At 29.4% G+C, this 24,137-nt stretch overlaps 7 protein-coding genes across 10 annotated transcripts; 3 read left to right on the top strand and 4 right to left on the bottom strand.

Moving 5' to 3' along the window:
- The first annotated feature begins 1,836 nt into the window (after positions 1-1,836).
- Positions 1,837-8,635, top strand: Klp31E (kinesin-like protein 31E). Of its 2 annotated transcripts, XM_075821944.1 has the most exons (10): positions 1,837-2,289; positions 2,347-2,575; positions 2,640-2,819; positions 2,885-5,504; positions 5,575-6,035; positions 6,244-6,594; positions 6,716-6,892; positions 6,981-7,054; positions 7,488-7,737; positions 7,808-8,635. In XM_075821944.1, the coding sequence occupies exons 2-10, from the start codon at positions 2,541-2,543 to the stop codon at positions 8,490-8,492; spliced, it is 4,833 nt and encodes a 1,610-aa protein (XP_075678059.1). In that variant the 5' UTR covers positions 1,837-2,289; positions 2,347-2,540; the 3' UTR covers positions 8,493-8,635. The 2 variants fall into 2 exon arrangements, with proteins under 2 accessions (XP_075678059.1, XP_075678060.1); XM_075821945.1 differs by lacking the exons at positions 1,837-2,289; positions 6,244-6,594.
- LOC113798485 (uncharacterized protein KIAA2013 homolog) lies at positions 8,636-11,409 on the bottom strand. Its single transcript, XM_027349036.2, has 7 exons — positions 11,202-11,409; positions 11,039-11,139; positions 10,637-10,978; positions 10,425-10,576; positions 9,711-10,367; positions 9,328-9,646; positions 8,636-9,264 (listed from the first exon to the last, which is right to left on the bottom strand). The coding sequence occupies exons 1-7, from the start codon at positions 11,267-11,269 to the stop codon at positions 8,870-8,872; spliced, it is 2,034 nt and encodes a 677-aa protein (XP_027204837.1). The 5' UTR covers positions 11,270-11,409; the 3' UTR covers positions 8,636-8,869.
- Positions 11,410-11,719: 310 nt separating this feature from the next.
- LOC113798492 (uncharacterized) lies at positions 11,720-17,908 on the top strand. 3 transcript variants are annotated; one of them, XM_027349044.2, is made up of 5 exons: positions 11,720-11,971; positions 12,891-14,315; positions 14,395-14,899; positions 14,968-15,341; positions 15,402-17,908. In XM_027349044.2, the coding sequence occupies exons 2-5, from the start codon at positions 12,924-12,926 to the stop codon at positions 16,245-16,247; spliced, it is 3,117 nt and encodes a 1,038-aa protein (XP_027204845.2). In that variant the 5' UTR covers positions 11,720-11,971; positions 12,891-12,923; the 3' UTR covers positions 16,248-17,908. The 3 variants fall into 3 exon arrangements, with proteins under 3 accessions (XP_027204845.2, XP_027204847.2, XP_075678062.1); XM_027349046.2 differs by having other exon boundaries at positions 11,723-11,971; positions 12,891-14,282; XM_075821947.1 differs by lacking the exon at positions 11,720-11,971 and adding an exon at positions 12,232-12,583.
- A 134-nt stretch (positions 17,909-18,042) lies between these two features.
- Positions 18,043-19,146, top strand: LOC113798494 (electron transfer flavoprotein regulatory factor 1-like). The gene is made up of 2 exons (XM_027349048.2): positions 18,043-18,693; positions 18,756-19,146. The coding sequence occupies exons 1-2, from the start codon at positions 18,577-18,579 to the stop codon at positions 19,119-19,121; spliced, it is 483 nt and encodes a 160-aa protein (XP_027204849.1). The 5' UTR covers positions 18,043-18,576; the 3' UTR covers positions 19,122-19,146.
- A 401-nt stretch (positions 19,147-19,547) lies between these two features.
- LOC113798493 (DNA damage-regulated autophagy modulator protein 2-like) lies at positions 19,548-21,010 on the bottom strand. The gene is made up of 4 exons (XM_027349047.2): positions 20,742-21,010; positions 20,553-20,674; positions 19,996-20,495; positions 19,548-19,938 (listed from the first exon to the last, which is right to left on the bottom strand). Exons 1-4 carry the CDS (start codon positions 20,810-20,812, stop codon positions 19,783-19,785), a joined length of 849 nt encoding a protein of 282 aa, XP_027204848.1. The 5' UTR covers positions 20,813-21,010; the 3' UTR covers positions 19,548-19,782.
- Positions 21,011-21,132: 122 nt separating this feature from the next.
- On the bottom strand, positions 21,133-22,002 carry LOC113798491 (uncharacterized). The gene is made up of 2 exons (XM_027349043.2): positions 21,366-22,002; positions 21,133-21,290 (listed from the first exon to the last, which is right to left on the bottom strand). The coding sequence occupies exons 1-2, from the start codon at positions 21,882-21,884 to the stop codon at positions 21,183-21,185; spliced, it is 627 nt and encodes a 208-aa protein (XP_027204844.1). The 5' UTR covers positions 21,885-22,002; the 3' UTR covers positions 21,133-21,182.
- A 37-nt stretch (positions 22,003-22,039) lies between these two features.
- Positions 22,040-24,087, bottom strand: LOC113798473 (uncharacterized). The gene is made up of 4 exons (XM_027349022.2): positions 23,312-24,087; positions 22,839-23,254; positions 22,577-22,771; positions 22,040-22,505 (listed from the first exon to the last, which is right to left on the bottom strand). Exons 1-4 carry the CDS (start codon positions 24,070-24,072, stop codon positions 22,063-22,065), a joined length of 1,815 nt encoding a protein of 604 aa, XP_027204823.2. The 5' UTR covers positions 24,073-24,087; the 3' UTR covers positions 22,040-22,062.
- Positions 24,088-24,137: the final 50 nt, after the last annotated feature.

Genomic DNA, 24,137 nt, shown 5'->3' with positions numbered 1-24,137 from the left:
ATTCCACAATAATGTGTTAATTGATTGTGAAAATTAGCAGTGAAAAAACAAAAAACAGTCTTCTAAAGATTGTTGATCTGATCGTTGAGGTGTAACACACAATCGATTAATTTCATAATTTTCTTGATTCGATGAGGCAGGTAATTGTTGTTGTTGTTTTTGTTGTCTACTTTGATTAAATGGCAATCACCTTTTAGCCCCCACCCTTCACCATATAATACCACCACAAAATCATCAAATGATCATCATAATAATCGATTATAGAAATCAATCAATCAATCAGAATTGAATTCGGTAATTTATTAGGATTGTGGAGGGGAAAAACAAAAACATTGAGCTTCATCATCATTATCAAATTTTTCCAAACCAAATACGTATCGAATCGTTGTTGTTCTGGTTTTTCTTTCGTTGTTTGAAATACACACACACACAATAGACAATGACATAAACATAAAATTATCTTTGAATCATTGAATTGAACCAGGTGAAAAACAAAAAAATCGAATGTCATGCTAAATATGGTTATATATTGATTGATTCAATTGTCAATCAATATTACCAATATTATTAATATCGACCACACCATGATTGAATGATATTAATAGCGATAAATATGAAACATGTTTTTTTTTGTTTGAAAATTTTAATTTTATTTTTTTCATTTCGAATCTTTTTTTAGACTATATCGACTATCAATGATTTTCGACAATGTCGAAAAGACTATTTGAGTCGAAATAGGTCTAAAAAACTGGCCGGATGTTTGACCAAAAAAAAACATTCGATTTTTTTCCTCGAATGATACATTTTTTTGTTTGTTTCCAACACGAACATTTAAAATCAATCGATTTAACCATTGAATTTCTTTCATTATTTACAAGAATTTTTCATTAATTTTTTGTTTGGTATCGTTTTGTTTTTCTATCATCATCAACATTTGAAAAAAATTGATTTTCCAATATTAACCCTTACCACTCCAAACAAAAAAATTCTAATGGAAAATGTCCCCTCAGAGGGGACATTGGAGTGGTAAGAGTTAAAAAAAGAATTGGCAACAAGAAATAAAAACTTATTATCATTCAAGATAATGAAAAAAAATTATTCAAATGTCATAACACAGAGAATAATTGAATTCATTGATTCAAATGTTTGTGTTTGCGTGTCTGCATGTGTTGTTTTCTATGTTGTTGTTATCGTCGAATAACGGAAAAGAATATGCGTCGTGAAGAATATAAGAGACATATAGAAAAAGAGATAACATTCGAAAGATAATAATGAAAAAAATTGTTATATTCGTTAATAACGGTGATGAAGATATGATTGATCAAGGCGCATATCAGAGCGCGCAGTTTGTTTGTTTGTTTCATCATACAATTCTCGTCTGTACCAAATAAAAAAAAAAAAATATTCTCAGTTTCTGTTTCAGTCAACAAACTGACCACTTGGTTATTGTGAACTATTCCATGGAAATGAATTGATTTTTTTCCCGTGATCATCTGATTCTGGCCTGGGAAAAAAAAATTCAAAATGGATTTTTTTTGATCATCCTCTTTATCCTTGTTTGATTAATTCTCTCGAATATTCAAACGGCAACAACAACAACAGCCAAAAAGAAAAAACGGACGTTTTTTTTTTGTTTTGTTTCATTCACACAGCACTGCCGCGCACGCTTGTCCTCCATTCAAGCCAATTGGCCAAGTCAGATTCAAAATCTCTCTTTCTTTTTCTCCAAAAAAACACAATCTGTCTGTTCATGGTTTCTTCTTTTTGTTTTTTTTCTCTCTTTCTCTTTCTCTTTATGATTGGTAGTGGTTTTTACTTTTTCTGGTGTACATTATTTTTTTTTTTCGCTCGCTTGGCTTTTTCCTACCTCGCGATTAACCACACACACACACACAACAGTTTTACCATTTTCGTTAATAAAAAAAAAAATAAATTTTGTCGGTTGGTTTTTTCAATCGGTTAGGATCGGCTGTGTGTGTGTTTACTTCTTCGATGATATTCTCGGTAAAAAAACAAATGAAAAAAATCATTTTTTTTTAATCAAACCGTTAACGAATGGCCTTCGTTCCATTCATTGATAATCAGATCAACATCAATGGTATTAGTTAATCTTTTTTTTTTGTAACCATATCAACTACAACAATCATCATCATCATCATCATTGAAAAACCGAAAAATAATAATAAATAAATAAATCGAATCAATTCCCACCGTCCACTTGTGTTTTTAATCAGGTTGTTTTTATTTCATTTTCCATAACAATCTGTTTTTTTCGTTTTGTTTTGCTAAGTAAGTTACCGAAAATTTATTTTGTTTTGATTAAAATTTACATTATTATTGTTATAGCAAAAAAAAAATTAATTTTTCACAACAAACAACACACACAGTCGAAACAATCAATCAAATAAAACATAAATGGTTATTGTTGATCGATTCAAATAGAATTTGTGTCAATTCCAAAGTTGTTAGCAAAAAACGTCCTTTTTTCGAATCTTTTAAAAAATAACTGTGATATAAATCAAATTCTTCAATCAAAAATTATGGCAGCCAACAGTAATGTAAGCGTTGCCGTAAGGTATGTGTTTTTTTTGTCATTGAAAGAAAATTTCGAAAAATTTATTGATTTTTCTATTGAATAGAATTCGGCCCAAATTACAACGAGAAGAAATTGATATGTATAATATTTGTACTCGTGTCACACCTGGTGAACCACAAGTTTGGCTTGGTGATGATAAAGCATTTACATTTGATCATGTCTTTGATATGTCTTCTAAACAATCGGAAATTTATGATGCATGTGTTACATCACTTATTGAAGGGTAATTGTTTTTTGTTTTTGTTTTGATTATTGTCATTTTATTTAATTATTGTATCGATATTTCAGTTGTTTTGATGGCTTTAATGCTACAATACTTGCTTATGGTCAAACAGGATCTGGTAAAACATTTACAATGGGTACCGGATTCGATGTTGCATTACCACAAGAACAATTAGGTATCATTCCACGTGCTGTTGAACATTTATTCAATAGTATCAATACTAGGCGTGAAGAAGCAAAAAATAATGGTCTTCCAATGCCCGAATTCAGTATTAGTACACAATTTATTGAAATCTATAATGATGAAATTATTGATTTGTTAGCCGAAAATCGAAACAAACGTAATCGAATAAGAATTATGGATGATGATGGAATTATATTGCTTGGTGTTGAATCAAAATCCGTATCAACTAGTGATGATACAATGCATTGTCTAAAATCTGGTTCATTATTTCGTACAACAGGTGCTACATTAATGAATGCCGAATCATCTAGATCGCATGCAATTTTTACACTTTTTATCAAACAAACACGTATCGATTTGATTGAAAAAGAGGATGATGAAAGTCCTGCTCAAGAAGTAGTAACATTAACTGCCAAATTTAATTTTGTCGATCTTGCCGGTTCAGAACGTCTTTCAAGAACTGGTGCCGTTGGTGAACGTGCACGTGAAGGAATCTCAATTAACACCGGTTTATTACATCTTGGCAATGTGATATCAGCATTAGGTGATCGTACCCGAAAAGTTACACATATACCATATCGTGATTCAAAGCTAACACGTGTCCTACAAGATTCTCTTGGTGGAAACAGCGTTACACTTATGATCGCTTGTATTTCACCATGTGATAGAGATTTTGTTGAAACACTAAATACTTTACGTTATGCAAATCGAGCCAAAAATATCAAAAACAAAGTTACGGCCAATCAAGATTCGCAGACGCAACTTATTAATGAATTACGTCGTCAAGTTATGCAATTACAGCTTGAAAATCAAGAACTTCGTCAAGGTAAATTATTTGTTAAAAATGATGGTGAAGTAGAATTGAATGATGTTTATCATGAAAACGAAATGCTTCGAAGAGAATTGAGTAATGCAAATGTTCGTATAAAAGCATTAAATACTCGATTGACCGATGTAAACGATGAAAATATTGATCTTAAAGAAAAATTGGCCATGCATCAAATTTCAGCCAATAATGGTGCAAATATTACGAATCAAACTGGAAACGAAGATGCAGCAGAATCTTTGATCAAAGGATATCTTAAAGAAATTAGTAATTTACGTTCAAAAGTTGTTGAAAGTGAACATCTCATTACTCATTATCGTAAACAGTTGAATAGTACGAATGATGATTATGAAATGAACGGATTGGATCTTATCGAAAAAGCTAAACACGATGTCGAATTGGGTAAAGCTTATTACAATCAATTGAACAATTCGTTAAGCTCACCTGATAGTAATGGAAATCGTGTCACCGATTTACAAGATGATGAGCAAGATGATTATTTTGAAGAAGACAATGATGAAGATTTTGAAGCAAAACTTGCAAATCATAATGTCGAATTAGCCAATTTGATGGAAAGTTTGGCTTCGAAAGAACGTTTAATCGAAGAATTTGAAGCACGAGAACGACGAATCATTGAATTAACTGAACAATATGAACAAAAAATTGCTGGCTTTAAAATGAAAATCAAACAAATTGAAGAAGATCGTAATAAATTAATGACCAAAATCAAAAAAGAAAATAAAGATGATCATACATCGAAAGCGAAAAAAGAAGAATATGAAAAACGATTAACCAATTTACAGGCTGAAATTCGTAAATATGAAAATCTTAAACGTGAACATAAAAAAATGCTAAGCCAAGAATCGATCAGTAAAGAACAGCTTAAAAAACTTCGACAAGAAGTTCTTGAAGCAAAACAACATCGTGTCAAATTGATAGCTCAGATGCGTGAACAAATGGGTAAACATAATAAAGAATTACTTAAGAATCGTATTATGATCAATAAATTAACACGTGAAGATCAGAAAAAGATTATGCAAATTAAAAATCTGGAAAGTCGATCAGATCAACAGAAAAAGATGCTACAACGGCGCGAAGAAGAGCTTAAAAATCTTAAAAGATTAGCTCGACCAGTTTATAGTAATCGTGTGGCAGGCCGTATTCGACGTTATGTGAATGGAAATACTCCACAAAAAGCTCGCAACACTTGGAACGTTTTTGAACAAAAATTTAACAAACTTGTCGCTCTTCGTAGACATTCTGAACTGGAAGAGAAAAAATTGACACGTTATTATGAAGATCGACAGAAAGCAATTGATTTATTGAATACATTGAAAGAAAATAATAGTGATGCAGATTATATTGCTGATGATCTAGAATCGATCAAAGGAAACATTGAATATTTGGATCAATGTATTAAAAATAGTCAAAGTATTATTATGCAATTAGAGGATGAAAATTTAAATCCTGATCAATTGCTCGATAATGTTGATCCGGATGAAACTGAATACATATTGAGTAAACTTGCTACAAGTGCAATTAATCATGCTATTGTTGCATCACAACGTGGTGAAGAACTAAAAGACAAATATGCTGAATTGAACAAATTGAATGAAGAAAATGTTGCCCGTGATCAATTACTTAATTATCTAGTGGCCACAAATAGAGTTCAATTGGTAAATATTTTCAATCATATCATTTAGCAATTATCAAAGAAAAAATTGTCTTTTCTTTTAACCAATTTAGAAACATGATGATGATGATGATCTCCTACCGAATATTCCTGATATTCCACCATCTAATCCTAAATATCGAAGATTAACAATGACACCAGCTGAATTATTATTTTCAATCCCTGAGAATAATAATCAACATAAGAATGTTGAGAATTCAACAGCTGATGCTAATGGTAATAATAAAGATCAATTAACGAATTCACTACAACAAGAACAAAACGATAACAAACAACAACAACCGACAGATATGAACAAAACATTTTGGGTGATGAAAGATAATAATGTTGATGAAAACAACATTGATCAACAAAATCCGAAAAAAAATTGTGATACAAATTCGTTGATGGTACAAAGTATGTACGAATCTTCGAATGATGCTAATCAAAACAAATCGAGCTTAAATAATGGTGGTGGTGTGGCAGTTACTCCTTCCATTCCGTTATGTCATGTATCGAATGCATCATCACTTAAGTAAGTGTTTTGGATTTATCCTCTATTTTTTTTGCTAATAATCGATTCGCATGATTTTTTTGCCATAAATAATTCTATGTTGATATGATATTTTTATATTTTCTTTTAATTTGTCCCGTTATCTGTCTTACTATAACGATTTTGTCTTTGTTTCATTTGTGTTTGTCATATTGATATTATTATATGATTATGATGAAAACAATCGTAGAGAATTGAATGATATGATGTCTTCAACTTGTGTCTCTTCGACAGTCGGCTTTTCTACACCGACCAAATCTATTGCCCATCATCATTATCTTTTATCACCACATTTGATGCGACGTAGAATTCCATCAAACAATAATAATAATAATAATAACCATCAAAATTATCATATCAACAATAATAATATCAACAACAACATCAGTAATAATCATAATCCTTTAATGATGAATAATAATCTTCAACAACATAGTCCTACATCTTATAAATTAAATCGTTATATGCGCAATACTAGCAATAGCAACAATAACAACAACAATGATCAAAATCATGATCCAAATTGTCGACCAAATGTTCTGTAAGATTGATTGTTGCTTCTTATCTTAATTTAGTTTTTAGATTTGCTTATTGTGCTTTTTTTCCTAATCAACAACTAGTTCTTGTGTTCTAATAAATGCCATTATCTTTTAATCTTATAGTGATACCTATAATATCGGTGAATCATCAACAAGTACACCGCCCGGATCGCCTTCGGTAAATCGTCGAATAAATCGTGAAACATCATCATCATCGATGTGTTCATCAATGAATAATGATTTGGATGTTTTCTCTAGATTGACCGGTGCATCAACAGTCAGTAATCAAGTGGAAAATAGGTATATGAACGAAAAAAACATACCTGACACATAAACTTGTCATTATTAATTTTAATTAATTTTCTATCATTTTTATTCATAAAAATAGCATTGGTCAGATATTACCATATCAGAGTAAAGCAATCGACAAACAATTTCCATTGACATGCACACACACCGTAGGTGAGTGTACAATTATAAATAATGATGTCAAGATTGGTGTTGGTTCATCGACAAATGATCGAACGAATACAAATACATTACACAATTCATTAATGATGAAAAAACATAATAATAATGAACATATTGAACAAAGATCGTCTCTTAATATTTTATCCGAACTTGATCGAACACAACCATTTTGTACTACCTGTTTAGTGTGTAAAGATGGTGTTTGTACAAGACGACGAAATAGAGCAATGAAAAAATGAGAAAAAAAAATGTTACCATGTTTTCTTCATCACATCAACAAATTTATTACTTTTTTTTAATAAATCAAATATTTATAGAATTAAATTATCTAATCTAATAAACTATCTAAATTCTTTGTTTATGATCATTTTGATCTATCTATTCCTCCTTTTTCCCCTTTAAAAAAAACAAACAAACAAAATAGTTGGACATAGGCGATCAGTATTATCAGTTACAGCAACAAATGAAGTATTATTTAGCGGATCAAAAGATGGTACAGCAAAAATTTGGGATCTAACCCAATGTACTGAAGTATTTTCATTGAATGATCATCCTGATGCTGTTAATGTTATACGATATGATGAATATAATAAGCTGATATTCACTTGTTCGAAATCAATCATTAAAATTTGGGATCCACGACAAAATCCTATCGATTGTGTACGAACATTATGGTATGTTGTTTTTTGTGATTTTTATTCATTTTTAGTTTTATTAATAAATTGAAATTCATTCAAAATATAGTTCGACAGGTTTACCTGATCTTGGTAATGATAGTTTTATTTATGATATAAAACTAAGTGCCGATGGTTCAATTCTGTTTTCCACATCCGATCGTATTGTTCGTGCTTGGGATCTACGAAAATTTCAATTAATTTCACGACTTAATACTGGTCATAAATCATTGGTCACATGTTTGGCTGTTGATGATGATGAAATCAATGATACACGATTGGTTATCACTGGTTCGAAAGATCATACCGTAAAAGTTTTCGAATTGGAACAAAATCTTAACGGAATCTATGTACCGAAATATACATTGAAACCACCACATTATGATGGTATAGAAGCATTACGATTAACTGATAAAGGTCGTTATTTGTTTTCTGGTGGACGTGATGGTTGTATTAAAAAATGGAGCCTTACCGAACAACGTTGTGTAGCAAGTCTTGGTAATTGTCATCGTGATTGGGTATTAGCATTGGATACTTTCTTACAGGAAACAGTTCTTTTATCCGCTTGTCGAAGTGGCTATCTTCGTGTATGGAGTACAGAAAATTGTCGTTCATTTGGTGAGATTCAAGCACATACAAGAGCTGTAAATGATATTGCCACCATTCCAATGGCCATATTTACTGCATCAAGCGATTGTACAATCAATTTATGGCAATATCGAGATACCAGTCCAATCGATGATATTGTTGAATAATTGATTTTTCTCAATGAGTAGTAGTTTTTCAAATCAGTATTTTTCTTAGTATATCACCCTTTCGAAAATTGTTCATCACACTATATTTTTGTAGGAAAAAAACTTTATGTCAAAAAAAATAGCGCATCTGTTTTTTACAATAATCTGTTTTTGAAAAAAAACAAAATCTTTTATTTATTTTTTATTTATATTGTTCTTTTTTTTAAAGTTAAACAAACAATCCTTGTATCGACTAGGATCAATTTAAAGGTCAAAAAAAAATTGAATGGCATTTTTTACAATAAAAAAAAATTGATCAGACAAATATATCATCACAGACACTTGAATAAATTGATTTGTTTTTGTTTTTTTTTAAATATAAGATGTGCATGGAATATTTACATTGAATAACGTCCAATATTACGATAAGGAGTACGTTCATATGGTATATTATTTGCATTAAAATATTCATTGTAGATCAATTTACCAAGAAATAAATGAAATACAATAATAAGGAAGATCATGGATATCCAGAAAAAATTAGGTAAACCACCAAGTGAATGGCCATAACGATGTAAAGCAATTGTTTGATGTTCATGTGGTGGAGCTTCACTAATTTCTTTTACATGAATAGAATGTTTTAATTCTTGTACATGTTCTCGATCGGATGTAATATAAAGTAAAGGTGTTAATGGTTCAGTTAATTTGACGGGAAATTCTTGTGGATTTGATGTTAGATGAACTGGTGCATCTAAACAACCGGCATCACAAGCATAATATTCCTTTAATTTGTCTGAGAAAGAAAATGAAAAAAATAAATTAATTCGTTCATAATAGTTTAATACGATGAACTTACTGTGATTTTCAATGGAAACACGAATCAAAGCTTTGTTTTCATCATTAATCACAATGCTAATGTTAAGCAAAGTCTTATCATCATACATTAAACGTCGAATTAGAAATGATCTTTGAAGATCATTTGGGTGTGAATGAAATTCAATGTGTCTTGGAGTGAATCGTAATCCGATCAAACTGATAATGAATGCTTGTAAAACATCACGAGCATTTGTTTTTATCAAATGTTCACAACTTTGTTTCTCTAATGTTAAAAACCATAAAGAAATTACTCGATAAAGATCGTTGACTGAATCAAGACGGTCCCATAATCGAGGAGCCTAATTTGAAATGAACAAATTATTATATATTATTGAAGCAGTTCAAACAATTCGATTCACATACGTGCAACGTTGAATGACCATGATAACATCGATCTGGCCGATAGATCAATGATCGGTTTATTGTTTCCATTTCGATAAAACTTGATAATTCTGTGTTAAAATTTTCCAATACAGAATTGCTTTGTTGGTCGGATTGATTTGGCAATAACATCGAACGTTGGGATAGCATATAATAAAGAGTAGCATTTATTTGATAACCATTGATGACATTCGGTGCATGTGAATGCGAAATGCTAAAACCAGAAGACCAGATTTTTTCCCATGCATGTTCATGATATTGTTGCAACGCTGTATCAGAAAAATCAATCAATTTTTTGACCGTTTCTCGTAACGAAACTTTTAGTTCTGGTATTGCAGCTTGCATTTCAGATTCATGTTTGAAAACGTCAGTGTAATTAATGAATGTATGAACGGTTAAAGAAAGATGATCATTTGGATGAACTTCAATTGTGTTATGCAACGATGTATAAGCAATTGCAATTAGCCGTGCTTTCGGTGATCGATTAGATTGTTTGCTATTGAATGTTTCGGTATGCTGTATTGGTGCAACAATCATTGAATATTCACGATGATCTTTAGTCATAACACCAATAGATTTACTAACGACAGATTTGTTTGACCAACCTCGACGAGATAAACTCAAAATAACCGGGGAATTCTAATTGAAAATAACAATAAATTAATCATAATAATGATTATAGTTTTGGTGTCATACCGTTGGATTCGAAATACGAATATCCTGTGTGAATAACACCGGTATTAAACGATGAGCGGAAAAAATTTCATGAATAGATATGATACCACCACCATAATTACTGCAGGTTAATTTTTCGACAATTCCTTTACGATAACGTGATATGTAGGCAGCTATAAAACAATTATTGATTATTGATGAAAATTTTTAGTAAATCATTCAAATTCATTTACATTTAGTATGAGTCCCAAATTCTTCTACATTGATAATCGGATCAAAAGGTATGGGCGAATCAAGGATACGTTTGCCCATAATATGAAATCGTGCACCATTTTCTAAATTTTCGATTGGAACAATGGAAAATTTACCATTTCCAACGAATGGAATAAAAGAATTTTTCGAAATTTCATTGATACTCGGATAGTAAGTAGTTCCGAATGATGATGAAGTTGGTTCAACAACTATCGGCAAAGTTGATGGATGATTTTCGAATGGAATCCAAACACTTGAATCGGATGATTCAATTTCAGAATGAAATGATTGTACAAATTTATCAATACAAAGAGAAGTGAAATCTGGTTGTAAATGAAAGTATTTTTTTTTAAATTAAATCAATTAATAATCAATAGAATTACCTTCTTTTTTAAAACGAGTAACATTGAATCGATTAAAAAACAATGAAATCAAATACAAAATCAAAAGTAATCCACATATCATAAGAATCGATCGTTTTCGCCTGAAACAAAAAACAATTGAATTTATGTCAACATTAAAAATAAATAAACAGTAAATAATTACAAGAATAATTTATCATGTCGTTTTAAACGACGTGAACTGAAAAATTCTAAAAAATCACGAAAAGACATAGTTATCAACCGGGAATATAATCTCCAGGATTATATCAAGAATTCTTCATTCTTAAATCCTTAAATTCAATTTAATGATGATAATAATTATCAGCCACCTGGTTCAACACAGACAAAAATGTGAGTACACTGTCATTTTTTCGGAGTGTTAATCATTCGAAATCATCCTTCCATAAAGGAAGTATTTTTTTTGCGGATTTCGAAATTCTAATTCTTTTGGTTTATGATTATGAATTCTTTTTTTTTCTTTTTCTGGTTGAAGGAGAATAATTACCAATATTCAACGGTTCCTAATCCAAAATTCAATCATTTGTTTTATTTATTCAAAAAAAGATCATTTTATCTTTTAACCTATTGAATAACCGGGTACACTTAAAAAAAAATCTAATTTGTTCTCGAACAAAATAAGTGTGTGTGTGTGTTATGTATATTTATTACATCCACACAAACACATAAACGGCGTCGCTATTTGATCCAATTTTTTTGTTTTGTTTTTGTTTTTGTTTTTCACTCCTGAATTGGTGTCCATTAAAACAATAACAAACAAAATTTCTTTTAATTTTCTTTGAAAAAAAATAATAATCTTATTGTCCACTACCGTGTGTGTTTGTGTTTTTAACGATACAGGTGAACGAATTTGCGTTTTAATAATTTTTTTTTATGTTCACTTGTTTGGCTATAATAAAATTACAATTTGGCAAGGTATGTACTTGGTAAAAAATTGTTGTTAATGGTTTAGTAATTGATCCTGAAACGAAATTTTTTGTTTAAAATCTTTTAAGCAAAAAAAACAGCAACAATAACAAACTTTGTTGTTCTTTTGAGCTTTTTTTTTCCTTGCTATATAGCAGACTGGAAAAAAAAACAAAATCAATCAATAACCACAACAAACTCGAAAAACGCTCAATCAAAAAACAAAACAACAAAATCCCGAGTTTGAGTTTTTTTTTCTACAAAAAAAAAGTAAATCTTGTTTCTGGATTAATTAGATTTTTTTATTTATTAAACTGTTGCAAATGAATGTTTATAATACCAATAATGACTGAGCAAATTAAGAAATGAATGAGCAAAAGAGAGAGGATAGCCATGACCGCTAAATCATAACAATCGAACAAAATATTATCACCACCATTGCTATCATCATTAAAATGATCTCTTTAATTGTGTTTATAAATATGAATGAATGAATGAATGAAAAAATATGACATGACCTTGTACTCGTTTATGAATGAATTTTCATTTTCTCTTTTTTTACTCAACAAGAACGAAAAAAACATTGTTTTCAATTTTACAACGTGTAACGTTTTAATACAGGTAAATAACGGATAAGATTTTCGTTAAACTTGAACACTAAACATTCGAATTACATTGCTCTCTCTCTCTTTTGCTTGGTTTTTGTTTTTCATAATTGCAAATTTTTTCATTATTATATTGAAATGCAATGTTTGAAACTGAACAAAAACTCAACAATTTCGATTTTTTTTGTTGTTGTCCCATTATTCGAATACATAATTATAGCGAAAGTGATCTATTTTTTCCCTCTCTCTTTCTTTTTCTTTTTTTTCCACTGTTAATCGATTATGAATTAATGTTGTTTTTCGTTATAAATTTTTTTTTACAGAAATAAAGAAAAACCTTTCTAAACGAAAATATTATGTCGTCTTCATCTTCAAATAATAATAAAGACAGTAATGTTTCGTGTCCACCTTCTTCTTCATCATCATCATCTTTTTCTGTTTCGGATGGACATCAAACATCATCATCAACAACAACAGCATCAGTTTCAACAAATTTGAGTACCACCACTGTAAATAATAGTGATAACAGTGACAATAATAATCATAATCATCAACATAACAACATTATCGATGATAATAATCAACAACAACAACAGCCACAAACAGCAACACAAACATTGACTAATTGTTTGTTAAGAATTGCTCGTATATTTAGTGGTAATAACCGTAATGATGGTCAATCTGAAACAAATAATCAACGATTATTGGCAACAACAACAACAACAAATCGAACTACAGCTACAGCACGAGTTTATGTTGCTACAAATAATCCTTTATCATCAATGAATTTATTATCATCATCAACATCAACAACAACACATCCATCAACAACTACAAATGCAATAACCCGAATATTTGAACATTATAATATTATTCAAAATAATCATAATCGTTCCGAACAATCCAATACACATTCAACGATTATTGTTAATGGTGGTGGTGATAACGGTAATTCACAAAATATTCAAAATAATCAAAATATCATTGGTAGTGATGCTAGTGGTATTACTTTTCCTACATCGGCAACAACACAAATTATACAGATAAATCCTACACATCATCATTTATCAACATCGTCATCAACATCATCAAGAAATATAGTTACAATTGAACCTGTCTATGCAACTATTCGTCGAGTTTCAATTCAATCAACACCATCATCATCATCATCATCATCATCATCAACTTCTTCAAGTGAAGAAACCAACAGAAATCAAGAACAACAACAGCCATTAGAATCATCATCACAGCCGAACACATCATCATCGATTACATCCACAACTAATACAGCCACAGATACATTGAATCATGGACAACAAACAACTAATAATGGCCATCAATCATCAACAATAATAACTGGTTTAATACGTGATAATATTAGTGAAAATTCTATGGATCCATCGTCATCAATATCAAATGAAAATGCTGATCAACAACAACAACGACAGCAATCAAGCGATTCGACAAGAGATACAAACACAACCCGAAATCAATCTCCTTTCTCCGTTACAATGAACCTAACATTTAATATACAACATAGTGGTAGTAATCATCATCATCATCATCCTCATCATCAACAACAACAACAACAAGCTCGGAATTTCAACAATATATTCGACATTCCAATTAATGGTGGTACAGGTGGTGGTATAGCTCCTGGTGCCGAATGGATTTTAGATGCCAATCTTCTTCGTACCCGTCAACGAGTGTATAGTGTAGGTATCGCTTTATTCTTGATGATGATCAAGGTTCGGTCGATTTTTTTTTGTTTGAAATTCAATGAATAAGTATGTAATTCTTTTTTTTTCTTGATTTTTAAAACAATAGATGTTGCTTATACGAATTGCTCTTTTATATTCGGTTTCAATACCGAAATTATTTCGAAATATTTTCGAATATTCCATATTATTGATGGCCTTTGTTTCTTTTGCATTATTGATACATATGCATGTGATGTTTATTCGTTCACCATTAACATGTTTGGATCATGTTAAACAAACATGGCCAAAACATGGTATTTTACGTGTACAGATTGGTGATCAAGAGTCATTTCTTTCAACTTCTGCCAATTTCAAAACTGATCCTAAATTTTTAAATGATCTTAATAATATGACAACAAAAATGTTTCCATTTACATATGAACAATATCAAAAAGATACTTATGATATTATTCATCCAGATTATGGTTCATCTTATCTGAAATTGAAGCCAATTTTTTCTAACAAACATTACAATAAAAATAGTCACTCAAATTCTGTGTTCAGCAATAGTGAAAGCAATATTGGGGAAAATGATCCAGAATTAACTTTTTTAAATTATAAAAAGAATGGAGGTTTGTATCAATTTTTTTTGAAAAATGTGTTTTCAAATTTAATATTGTTGAATATTTTTTCCAAATAGCTTGGTCCGAGCCATATATTGTGGAATATTCTCTTGAATATGGTCTTTTACGGTTATCTGAACAAATGCGTGAACGATATCATGTGCCAGTAATGAAAGTTGTACTTAATCCTGAAACAGATAAATGTTTTGGTGATCGAACAGCTCGTTTTATGTTGAATAATTTTCTTGGCTATGATGATGTATTGATTGGTTCAATTAAACAATTGGCCGAACGTGAAAATAATCGTGGTTTTGTTCGAAACGTTGTCACCGGTGAACATTTTCGTTTTGTTAATGTTTGGATGACACGTACATCATATTTAGCAGCCGCATTTATTATGATTGTTTTCACATTGTTTGTGTCGATGTTGATTCGTTATAGCCATCAACAGGTAAGCAAAATATATCCTTATTTTGTAAATATTATTTTTTAATTCAATATTTTTTTTCAGGTTTTTGTATTTGTTTCGGAATTTCTTCGATCATTAGAATTACAACAGCCTGCTACACGAATATCATTTTTGGCCGCTTCTTTGGTAACGGTCATTCTTGCATTGATAGGAATGGAAACAATAATGTATGAATTTTTTTCTGATTCATCCATCACATTCCATGTGATAATAATGGTATGGGCAGCCGATCAATTTGATTCATTGGCCATACAATCACAAATTACAAGGCGACATTTTCTTCGATTTTTCTACCTCTATCAATTTATATTCTATGCCTATCATTATCGATTTAATGGACAATATTCTGGACTGGCATTGTTGACAACAATGTTGTTCACATATCATTCGATGATTTATTTTTTCCATCATTTTGAATTGCCATTATTACGAGCTACATATTCTCAACAACAACAACGACATCATCATCATCATCATCAAGTGCCAGTACAGCAACAACAAATTTTTGTTTCATCATCACCATCATTGGCTTCGGATCATCAACAAAATCAAAACAATAATAATGGTGAACAACAACCAAATTCACAGTCTCCAACAACAAATGATCAAGAAACAATGACAATGAATTCAACAAGAGAAGAACATTCGAATAGTTCCGAACAACAACAACAACAGCATGGATCTAATGACCAAATTGAAATGATAAATGATAATAATCATGATAATGTTTCAATCAACGAAACTAATGATAGTCAAAATGAAAGAGAAAAATCTAACCATTTAAATGTACTAAATCAAGCTACTCAAACGACGACAACAACAACAACAATTCCAAATCAAATGAATGAACAATCATCACCTATTACTATCACCAATATTGATGAATGAATGAAAATGGTAAATCTTGAAAAAGATAACCAAATAGAGATTTATAAATATATTCTATCTCTATTCTAGTCTCTTATTCTGAATTGTATACATCTCTGTTTCGTCTAATTTTTATAAATTTCAAAAAAATACAAATAAATCAACCGCAAACAACAACAAAGAAATTTGTTTAAATAAATTGTTTATTTTGTGATATATAGAAAATGATTATAAATGTTGTCACAGATTTAATTGATTAGCGTTGTTTTGTTTTGTTGTTTAAATATCTAAATTTTAATTTCTTTTTTTTTACAAATTCAAACAACAACAACATGTGCACCGAAAGATGATGACTTGTTATTTACAACTCTTTTTTTTTAATTGTTCATTTTTGTAATTTTTTTTTATAAAAATCTTTTGCTTGTTCTCTGTTGATGATCATTTAAACTAATAATAATAGGGCATTTGTGACAATAATTTTTTCTGTGGTTAATTATCAAAAGAAAGAATGAAATACACATCACATCTACACAATTATACAATCAATTGAAGATATCGTCGCCGTCATTTAATACGGTTCAACAGAAGCGGGTTTTTTTTTGTTTGGATAAAAACGTTATCCTTTTTGTATATGTCCTGGTGTGTCTGCTTATTTGATTATATCGTTGAATTATTCAACATGAATAATAAGATTTTCTATAAATAATTTTACTGTAGTTGTAGTTCTTGTTGTTGTTGTTGATTCAATTCTTTTCCCCTATTTGATAATAATGATGTTTTGGTGCATCAACCAAACAGAAATCCTAAGCAAAATGATGATGATAAGCAAAAAAAAAAATTATCTCTTTTTTTTTGTCTCAATATAATCATGGGATATACTTTGCTGTGGCAACTAATATAATCATCACAACAACAACAACAAAAACAAACAAAACAAAAAAACATTCGATTGACACGTGTTATAACATTGTTTGACGAATCATAGAATTATTCAAATTTTTTTTTTGAAAGTACAAATTATAAATAAATAAAGGGTTTATTTTTATATAATTTCTGTTGTTGTTGTTGTTGAAATTATTCTGTATCCAATAAATCCTATTTGGTATCCAAAATTACTGACAATCAAGCGTGTTAACTTTATTTTGAATTTTTTTTTCTCTCAAAAATTGTCCTGTTGTTGTTGTTATTATGATGGTAAACGTGCCTGATGGCACGAGTTGACGCATGCTCAGTTTATTTTATTTTTTTTTATTAAAAAACCTTTTTCAATAACAATATATTGATGATGATGTTGTGTTGATCACGAACACCATGTATATATAAATGATATCGTATACGAAAAATATATATTGTTGAATATGTGAATCCATCCATCCAACCATTTCAATTTATGCATTTTGTATGAGTTCATATCATGGCCAACGACTGTTTTCAAATGATAATATTAAAGAAAACTTAAACCACACCACTGAAAAAAATACAAACAACAACATTGTCGACAACAAACTAACTAACTAAACAAGATACTACAGATTCAATACATTCTATTTGTTGATGATAATAATATTCAATGTTATTTGAATGGTGATCATATTGGAAATTCGAATGTTTATTATCATTTTGGTGTGTGTTCTGTTGATGTGATGATCGAACAGGAAACAAGAAACTTCGACTACAACGACGATTACCAACAACTTTTTTTTTGATCATCAGGAAAAAGCATTTACCTTTTCATAATCAATTATCATCATTATTACAAAGAAGTCAACATCAAAACAAGCAGCTCCATAAAATTATTATCATCATTTGTTGTTCTGTCATTGTTTTGTTTTGTTTTGTTTTAAATCATTCATTTTTTTTGTTTTGTTTATGTCGTACATGTGTATTGTGTTGACATTGACAAATAAGGGTAGCTCGATATTTAATTCCAATGTATTTTTTTTTCTTTTTAAATTGAATTTGTAAATCCTTGATTATTTTCTTCATTCATTCACAATTATCAAAGCATCCATCTTAAACCGTTTGATTGGATGAATGGAAAAAGAAGAAGAAGAAAAAAAAACTTTCCGCTCTCTTTTCATAATCTTATCAATTTTCTTTTCTAATTTGCTCATCATCTAATCATTCAAACAAAACTGTTGTACTAAATTTTATTGATTTTTTTTCCCATTTTTGATTGGTTTATCCTCATCAAGACGGTGTATGATCAATCGATTTTTTTCTAATGACACAAAACATACCAATATTTGTACACTGTACCTTTGTCGTATAAACAAAAGAATCTATTTGACAATTTTTATATTTTTCTTTTGAATATCAAAAAAAAAACTATTCAAAAACTACAATTTCCATGTATCCACCATCGATTTCTTGCACAATAAAATTAACAACAATGGTCAACGGTGCTCTTGGTGGACCAAATGTTCAACGACAATTACGATTACAGGTGTTGAATCTATATAAAACGGTAATTTTAAATTCTTTAAATGTTCTTAAATGATTTTGATTTTAATTTTCTTCTTTCTTTAGCTTCTTTATTATGGCCGAGATTATCCATTAGGTTATAAATATTTTCGTGATCGTTGTCATAAAGCATTTGTTAAAAATCGTGATGAAACTGATCCACAACAAATACAGAAACATATTTCACGTGGTGAATTTATTATTAAAGAACTTGAAGCATTATATCGTTTAAGAAAATATCGTTATTTAAAACAACGTTATTATCCGGAAAAATTGGAAGATGATGATTTAGCTGGTAAAATTGATCCAAAATTAATGTTGAAAAAATTTGAAGCTAAAACAGCAACAACAAGTCAACAACAACAACAATCATCAACAGTAAGATCATCATCAACGGTAACAGAATCGATTAAAGAGGAGATTAAACAATAGTAAACAAATGAATGAATGGCTAAAACATGAATATGTTTCATTCATTCGATACTCAATAATAATTTGAAAAAAAAGAAATTATATTTGTGATAGAATTTTGTATTTGTAATATCCTCAAAATATGTATTGTAACAACATTACAAATGCTATATGTGTGTTTATTTTTAATCCGTTCAAATTACACACATAAACATTCATCGGGAAAAGTTTTTCTTTCTATTGATTGCTCCCATCATTTATACTCTTTTTTTCTTTCTAAACAGATTATATTATATTTCTTTTTACATACAAATATATAGAGAATATATTGATGTAAATTGCTCATTTGACTCTGATTTTGATGTGTTTGATACGAATTAAATTGAATTAGAATTTTTGAAAACAAAAACAAAAACAATTGAATTGAATTCTTCTGTTTGTAAAGGGAAAATGCCTTTTTTTTAATCCAACTCACATTGGTAACTAATGTTTTTTTTTGTTTCATCCATTGACTGATTTATTTGTCATTTTTGATTTGGATTTTTTTTTCTTCAAATAAATTATTTAAATTTTATATACAAACTCATGCAAACACACACGATTGATGACTGTTTGTTTTAGATAATAAAATTTTTTTTTATAAATAAAAATGATTTATCAATATCAATTGAATTAATCTTTTTCAACGAATTGTTGTTGGTGTCGAAGTTTCACGATCAGATGAAAATTGTATTGGATTAATAGTAGCATCTACTGGATAACGTGAACTATGTGATAAATATGGATCATCAAAATCATCGGTACGAAGCATTACTCTTGGTGTTGATACAGTAAATGTCTAACAAATATAATTTAATATTTTTAATGATAATGATGTTGAAATGATAAAACTTACCTGAAATTCACGGGTATAGGTGAGAATAAAAAAATCTAAAGCCATTGCAGCAATCCATTCGCTAATGGTGCTAATTACATGAGTATGATAACCACCATTTTCTGGTTGCCAATTTGTCGGATCTTTTCCATGAAAATTATGTATAGATATCTGGCCCATAACACAAGTAATTAAAAATGATATCGTAATGATCACAGACAATATTGTTCGACACCAAGCCATTCGTTTATTATTCACTAATGGTACCATACGAAAAGAAAGCCATGATTGTAACCAACAATACACTGAACCAAAACCAAACGACATTAAGGCACCAAGTAAATGAATTTTGAATAATTCAATTTCACGAAAATTTGCAACAACAGATAGGCCTATAGAAGATAAGATTCCAAAATATAATGCAAGACGATTTAGACGGAAAATTTTATTCGATGTCAATGTTAGATCATCACGATAATATTGTTCGACATGTTTAAAACGCATATAAATAGTAATGGCGACTATATTTTTTAAAAAAAAGGTTAAAAAAACTTCAATCAAATAATGGCGACACTAACCTAACGCTGCAACCATATTCAAAGCTTGAGCAAAAATATTCGATTCAGGAACGTGCGTCCCAGTATCACTAATATATGGAAATACTGGTTCGACATGACCTAAACAGATTGCGATGATATAACTATTATGGAAAAAAAACAAAGAAAATTTCGATCATTATTTGAATTTCCGAATAAAAATTTACATACGATATGATAAAAGTAAATGGAAGACAGACAAAAACGGCCAATGGTAAGAAATGAAGATTATCCCAAGACATGATTTAAAATATTTTCTATTGATTTTGGATTGATTTGAAAATAAAAATTATTGAGATCATCGATTCATTGTAATCATCAACGCCTTTTATTTGAACAAAAGTCTCAATATTATCATTGTTAACGATGAAATCAAACAATGCAAACTAAAATAACAAACAAATGCAACCAACAACAACAACAACAACAACAAACAGAATTGCGTATTGAAACAGACAAACAAAACGATGGGCGACTACTATCGATAAATGTCGGAAATTTTTTTTTAAATTTTTTTGCTTTAATCAATTTCAATTTTAAATCAAATAAAAATTAACTTATTTATCGAAAAAAATGGATTGAAAATGACAAAATTGACGAAAAAAAAATCAATTACCAAAGATATGATATATTTTTCGAAATATTTGTCGATCGAACATGGATAGCTTTTAGAATTTCATCATGAACATCATCGATTGTTTTATTTGTTGTATCAATAATCTATTGAAATATAAGGAAAAAATAAAAGTGAAAATGTAATGAATTCATTGCAAAATAATGAATGATAACACTTACATTCCAATAAGTTTTATCAATAAGTTTTTCATAAGCTTGATGTACAGATTTTTGAAATTCTTTTCGATCATAAATTTCTTGACCAAAATCTTCACGTTTACATGATTCATTGATATCGGTAGTCAAAAATAAAACACAATCAGGTTTGATTAGACCTTTTTCCGGTGAACAACACCAATCAAAATCTAAACCTTTAGCACTGGTATAGGCTACACCAGAATATGAATATCGATCAATAACTAATGTAGTACCGGCTTTTATCATTTCTATCATTTGATCAAATTTTTCCCATCGATTAGCAGTGAATAACAAATGAATAACATGATCATTTAATTTAGTTTGTCCACTTAAATATTGATTGATTAGATTTCCAGTCATTGTAGAACGATCGGGAAAACGAATTAATTCAGTATTTTTTCCTTGATTTCGTAATGATTGAACCAATTTTTGTGCTTGAGTTGTTTTGCCAACACGATCCAAACCTTCCAATACAATGATCATTCCTCTTTGCGATGACATTATGTTTAAACTTTGATTAAAAAACGAAAACTTTAAAGAAAAAAATTCTTGGATAACGAAAATCTGATTGACAATGCTTTTTTTCAAAATTTTAACGGAAAAAAACTTCTTTTATTGATATAAACAAAAAATAACAATGCCATCTATTAGAAGTTTTTTTTTGTAAAATAAAAAAAATTTAATTTTTAAAAATATTATCCGCTGATGGTTCATCACATAATTCAAATGTTTTTTTCAGTGGATTATAACAAAAATGTTTTCCATCTTGAATCAATTGATTATTTGTAACACTTAATGTATTACGCATAGTTTGACAAAGATCTTCAACAAAATATTGGCCAGAAGTTTTTAATTTAAAATCTTGGATTTTTTCCGTTAAAAAACGTTCACTAATTCTTGCACCATTATCATCAACACAATAACAAATTTGTTCATTTGAACTACATTGTATTGGTTTAAAATTTCCTAGACCATTACAACGTAATATTCCTACTGGTAATTTACCATTTTTCGAAAGATATTCTTCCAATGCACAACGACAATCAATTTCTTGTGATAATTTGGAATCAGCTCTATATGGTGCAATTGGTATACCATCCGGATCATGACATGTACAAGCGGCTAATTATAAATTATAAATTTTAATTATTGATGATAATCATATTGTTTATAACTAAGAAGAAAAAACAAACCATCTGGACATTGAACACGATAATAATTATCATCAAAACCACATTTTGTATTAGTTAATCCTTCTAATGTTGTTCCTTTTTTATCAAAATGATAAATCATTTTACTTGAACGATGAACTTCGGTAAAACATTCTTCTTCATAACTTTTTTCAATTGGTTTTTCGGTTACTTTTTTCTTCTGTGTTTCTTCATCAACTGAAAATTCAAAAAACATTTATATTTTTTCAACTTTTTTCTTGAAAAAAATAAATGATTTACTTACAACAAACCAACCTGTTGATTGCACCATAAGCAACGGCTGATTGCCAACGTATATAATTTGGTTGTTTAGGTTGATATAAAATTTTTGCCTTTTTCCTAGCCCAATCTATATTGATAATTTCTTTTGGATCCAAAATTGGTCGACCATATTTTTCATCCACACATAAACATGTATTATTTATACATTGTACTTCTTGAAAATTTCCAGAAAATTTACATTTCATATGTGTATCGGAATTAAATTTTGTTATAACTTTATCCAATTCAGTATCATGAACATCAGGATTCAGACGATTTATTGCTAATGATAATTTATCTTGCATTGTTTCTGAACATTTACATGTTTGATTTATACTACGATGCATATCGATTATACCGAATGTTGGTTTACCATCATTTGGATTTACACAATAAGCTCTTTATAATGAAAAAAAGGTAAATTTTTAATGTTAAATAATAATAAATTATATTTACTTATTTCTACTTGGTTGTTTTGGTGAATAATTTCCATCAAATGTACAATGTGGTAAAAATTGTTCATGTGCATATGGTATTGGAAAAAATGATTTGATTGCATTGTTTGAACTCATTATATAGAAATTTTTTCCTTGTCTAACTGACCAACGATTATGATATTCACGTAAACAAGGTGATTGTATTGATATTTGTTCAAGATTCGATAAACGACATTGTTTTGTTCGATGATCACATATCATTCCATTTTTACAACGTTCCAATTTATCATCTGATGACATTGATTCTGGTTCACATTGATCATTTTCATCTAATAATCGTACACAAGCTGGACAACATTTTCGGCCAACAATATTTTCAATTAATTCATAACCATCTGGACATGATTCTATTGTTGAACATTGAACATGTTCACAAAAATTATCCACCAATTTTTGGCCACATTTTTTTCGAAATTCTTTTTCATATTCAGAATCTTTTTCAAAATAATGTTTTTGAAAACATTGTGCTTCATCGATTTGTATTGGTGATACTGTTGTTGTTGCCGCAGTTGTTATCGTTGTTGATGTTGTTGTCGTTGTTGTTGTTGTTGTTGTTGTTGTTGTTGACGATGAACATTTCAAATTAATGAAAAACAATAACAAAAAAATCGATAAATAATAATGATTGGCTAGCATGATTATTATGTTGATGATTACATTGGAAAAAAAGGTAATCAGAATTGTTGATTGAATGTAGCGTATATCGATCAATTGATTCATTGATTGATTTGATGGGCCAAAAGAAATCTATCGATCGTCATCATTACCTTGGTGATTTTATGATT

This window comes from Dermatophagoides pteronyssinus, unplaced genomic scaffold (genome assembly GCF_027571235.1).
Source record: "Dermatophagoides pteronyssinus isolate colony J.1.1.1.1 unplaced genomic scaffold, Derpt_VIB-CSIC_2022.12 sq0014, whole genome shotgun sequence".
Classification (NCBI taxonomy): domain Eukaryota; kingdom Metazoa; phylum Arthropoda; class Arachnida; order Sarcoptiformes; family Pyroglyphidae; genus Dermatophagoides; species Dermatophagoides pteronyssinus.
This window is presented reverse-complemented; position numbering and strand designations above follow the sequence as displayed.

What these genes read in the sequence shown, in the direction of transcription:
- LOC113798491 (XM_027349043.2), bottom strand. Translation starts at nt 21,884, where the DNA reads ATGTCATCGCAAAGAGGAATGATCATTGTATTGGAAGGTTTGGATCGT. An exon ending in TTGATAAAACTTATTGGAAT is followed by an intron (nt 21,291 to 21,365) that starts GTAAGTGTTATC and finishes ATATTTCAATAG; the next exon opens with ATTATTGATACAACAAATAA.
- LOC113798493 (XM_027349047.2), bottom strand. Translation starts at nt 20,812, where the DNA reads ATGTCTTGGGATAATCTTCATTTCTTACCATTGGCCGTTTTTGTCTGT. An exon ending in CCATTTACTTTTATCATATC is followed by an intron (nt 20,675 to 20,741) that starts GTATGTAAATTT and finishes TTTCCATAATAG; the next exon opens with TTATATCATCGCAATCTGTT. An exon ending in CCTATACCCGTGAATTTCAG is followed by an intron (nt 19,939 to 19,995) that starts GTAAGTTTTATC and finishes TATATTTGTTAG; the next exon opens with ACATTTACTGTATCAACACC.
- LOC113798485 (XM_027349036.2), bottom strand. Translation starts at nt 11,269, where the DNA reads ATGTCTTTTCGTGATTTTTTAGAATTTTTCAGTTCACGTCGTTTAAAA. An exon ending in TTCGTATTTCGAATCCAACG is followed by an intron (nt 10,368 to 10,424) that starts GTATGACACCAA and finishes ATTTTCAATTAG; the next exon opens with AATTCCCCGGTTATTTTGAG. An exon ending in ATGGTCATTCAACGTTGCAC is followed by an intron (nt 9,647 to 9,710) that starts GTATGTGAATCG and finishes ATTTCAAATTAG; the next exon opens with GCTCCTCGATTATGGGACCG.
- LOC113798494 (XM_027349048.2), top strand. Translation starts at nt 18,577, where the DNA reads ATGTATCCACCATCGATTTCTTGCACAATAAAATTAACAACAATGGTC. An exon ending in TGTTGAATCTATATAAAACG is followed by an intron (nt 18,694 to 18,755) that starts GTAATTTTAAAT and finishes TTCTTTCTTTAG; the next exon opens with CTTCTTTATTATGGCCGAGA.
- Klp31E (XM_075821944.1), top strand. Translation starts at nt 2,541, where the DNA reads ATGGCAGCCAACAGTAATGTAAGCGTTGCCGTAAG. An exon ending in GTTACATCACTTATTGAAGG is followed by an intron (nt 2,820 to 2,884) that starts GTAATTGTTTTT and finishes TCGATATTTCAG; the next exon opens with TTGTTTTGATGGCTTTAATG. An exon ending in AATTGTCGACCAAATGTTCT is followed by an intron (nt 6,595 to 6,715) that starts GTAAGATTGATT and finishes TTAATCTTATAG; the next exon opens with TGATACCTATAATATCGGTG.
- LOC113798492 (XM_027349044.2), top strand. Translation starts at nt 12,924, where the DNA reads ATGTCGTCTTCATCTTCAAATAATAATAAAGACAGTAATGTTTCGTGT. An exon ending in TATTCTTGATGATGATCAAG is followed by an intron (nt 14,316 to 14,394) that starts GTTCGGTCGATT and finishes TTAAAACAATAG; the next exon opens with ATGTTGCTTATACGAATTGC. An exon ending in TTCGTTATAGCCATCAACAG is followed by an intron (nt 15,342 to 15,401) that starts GTAAGCAAAATA and finishes ATTTTTTTTCAG; the next exon opens with GTTTTTGTATTTGTTTCGGA.
- LOC113798473 (XM_027349022.2), bottom strand. Translation starts at nt 24,072, where the DNA reads ATGAATCAATTGATCGATATACGCTACATTCAATCAACAATTCTGATT. An exon ending in AATCAACAGGTTGGTTTGTT is followed by an intron (nt 22,772 to 22,838) that starts GTAAGTAAATCA and finishes TTGAATTTTCAG; the next exon opens with TTGATGAAGAAACACAGAAG. An exon ending in TCGTGTTCAATGTCCAGATG is followed by an intron (nt 22,506 to 22,576) that starts GTTTGTTTTTTC and finishes ATTTATAATTAG; the next exon opens with CCGCTTGTACATGTCATGAT.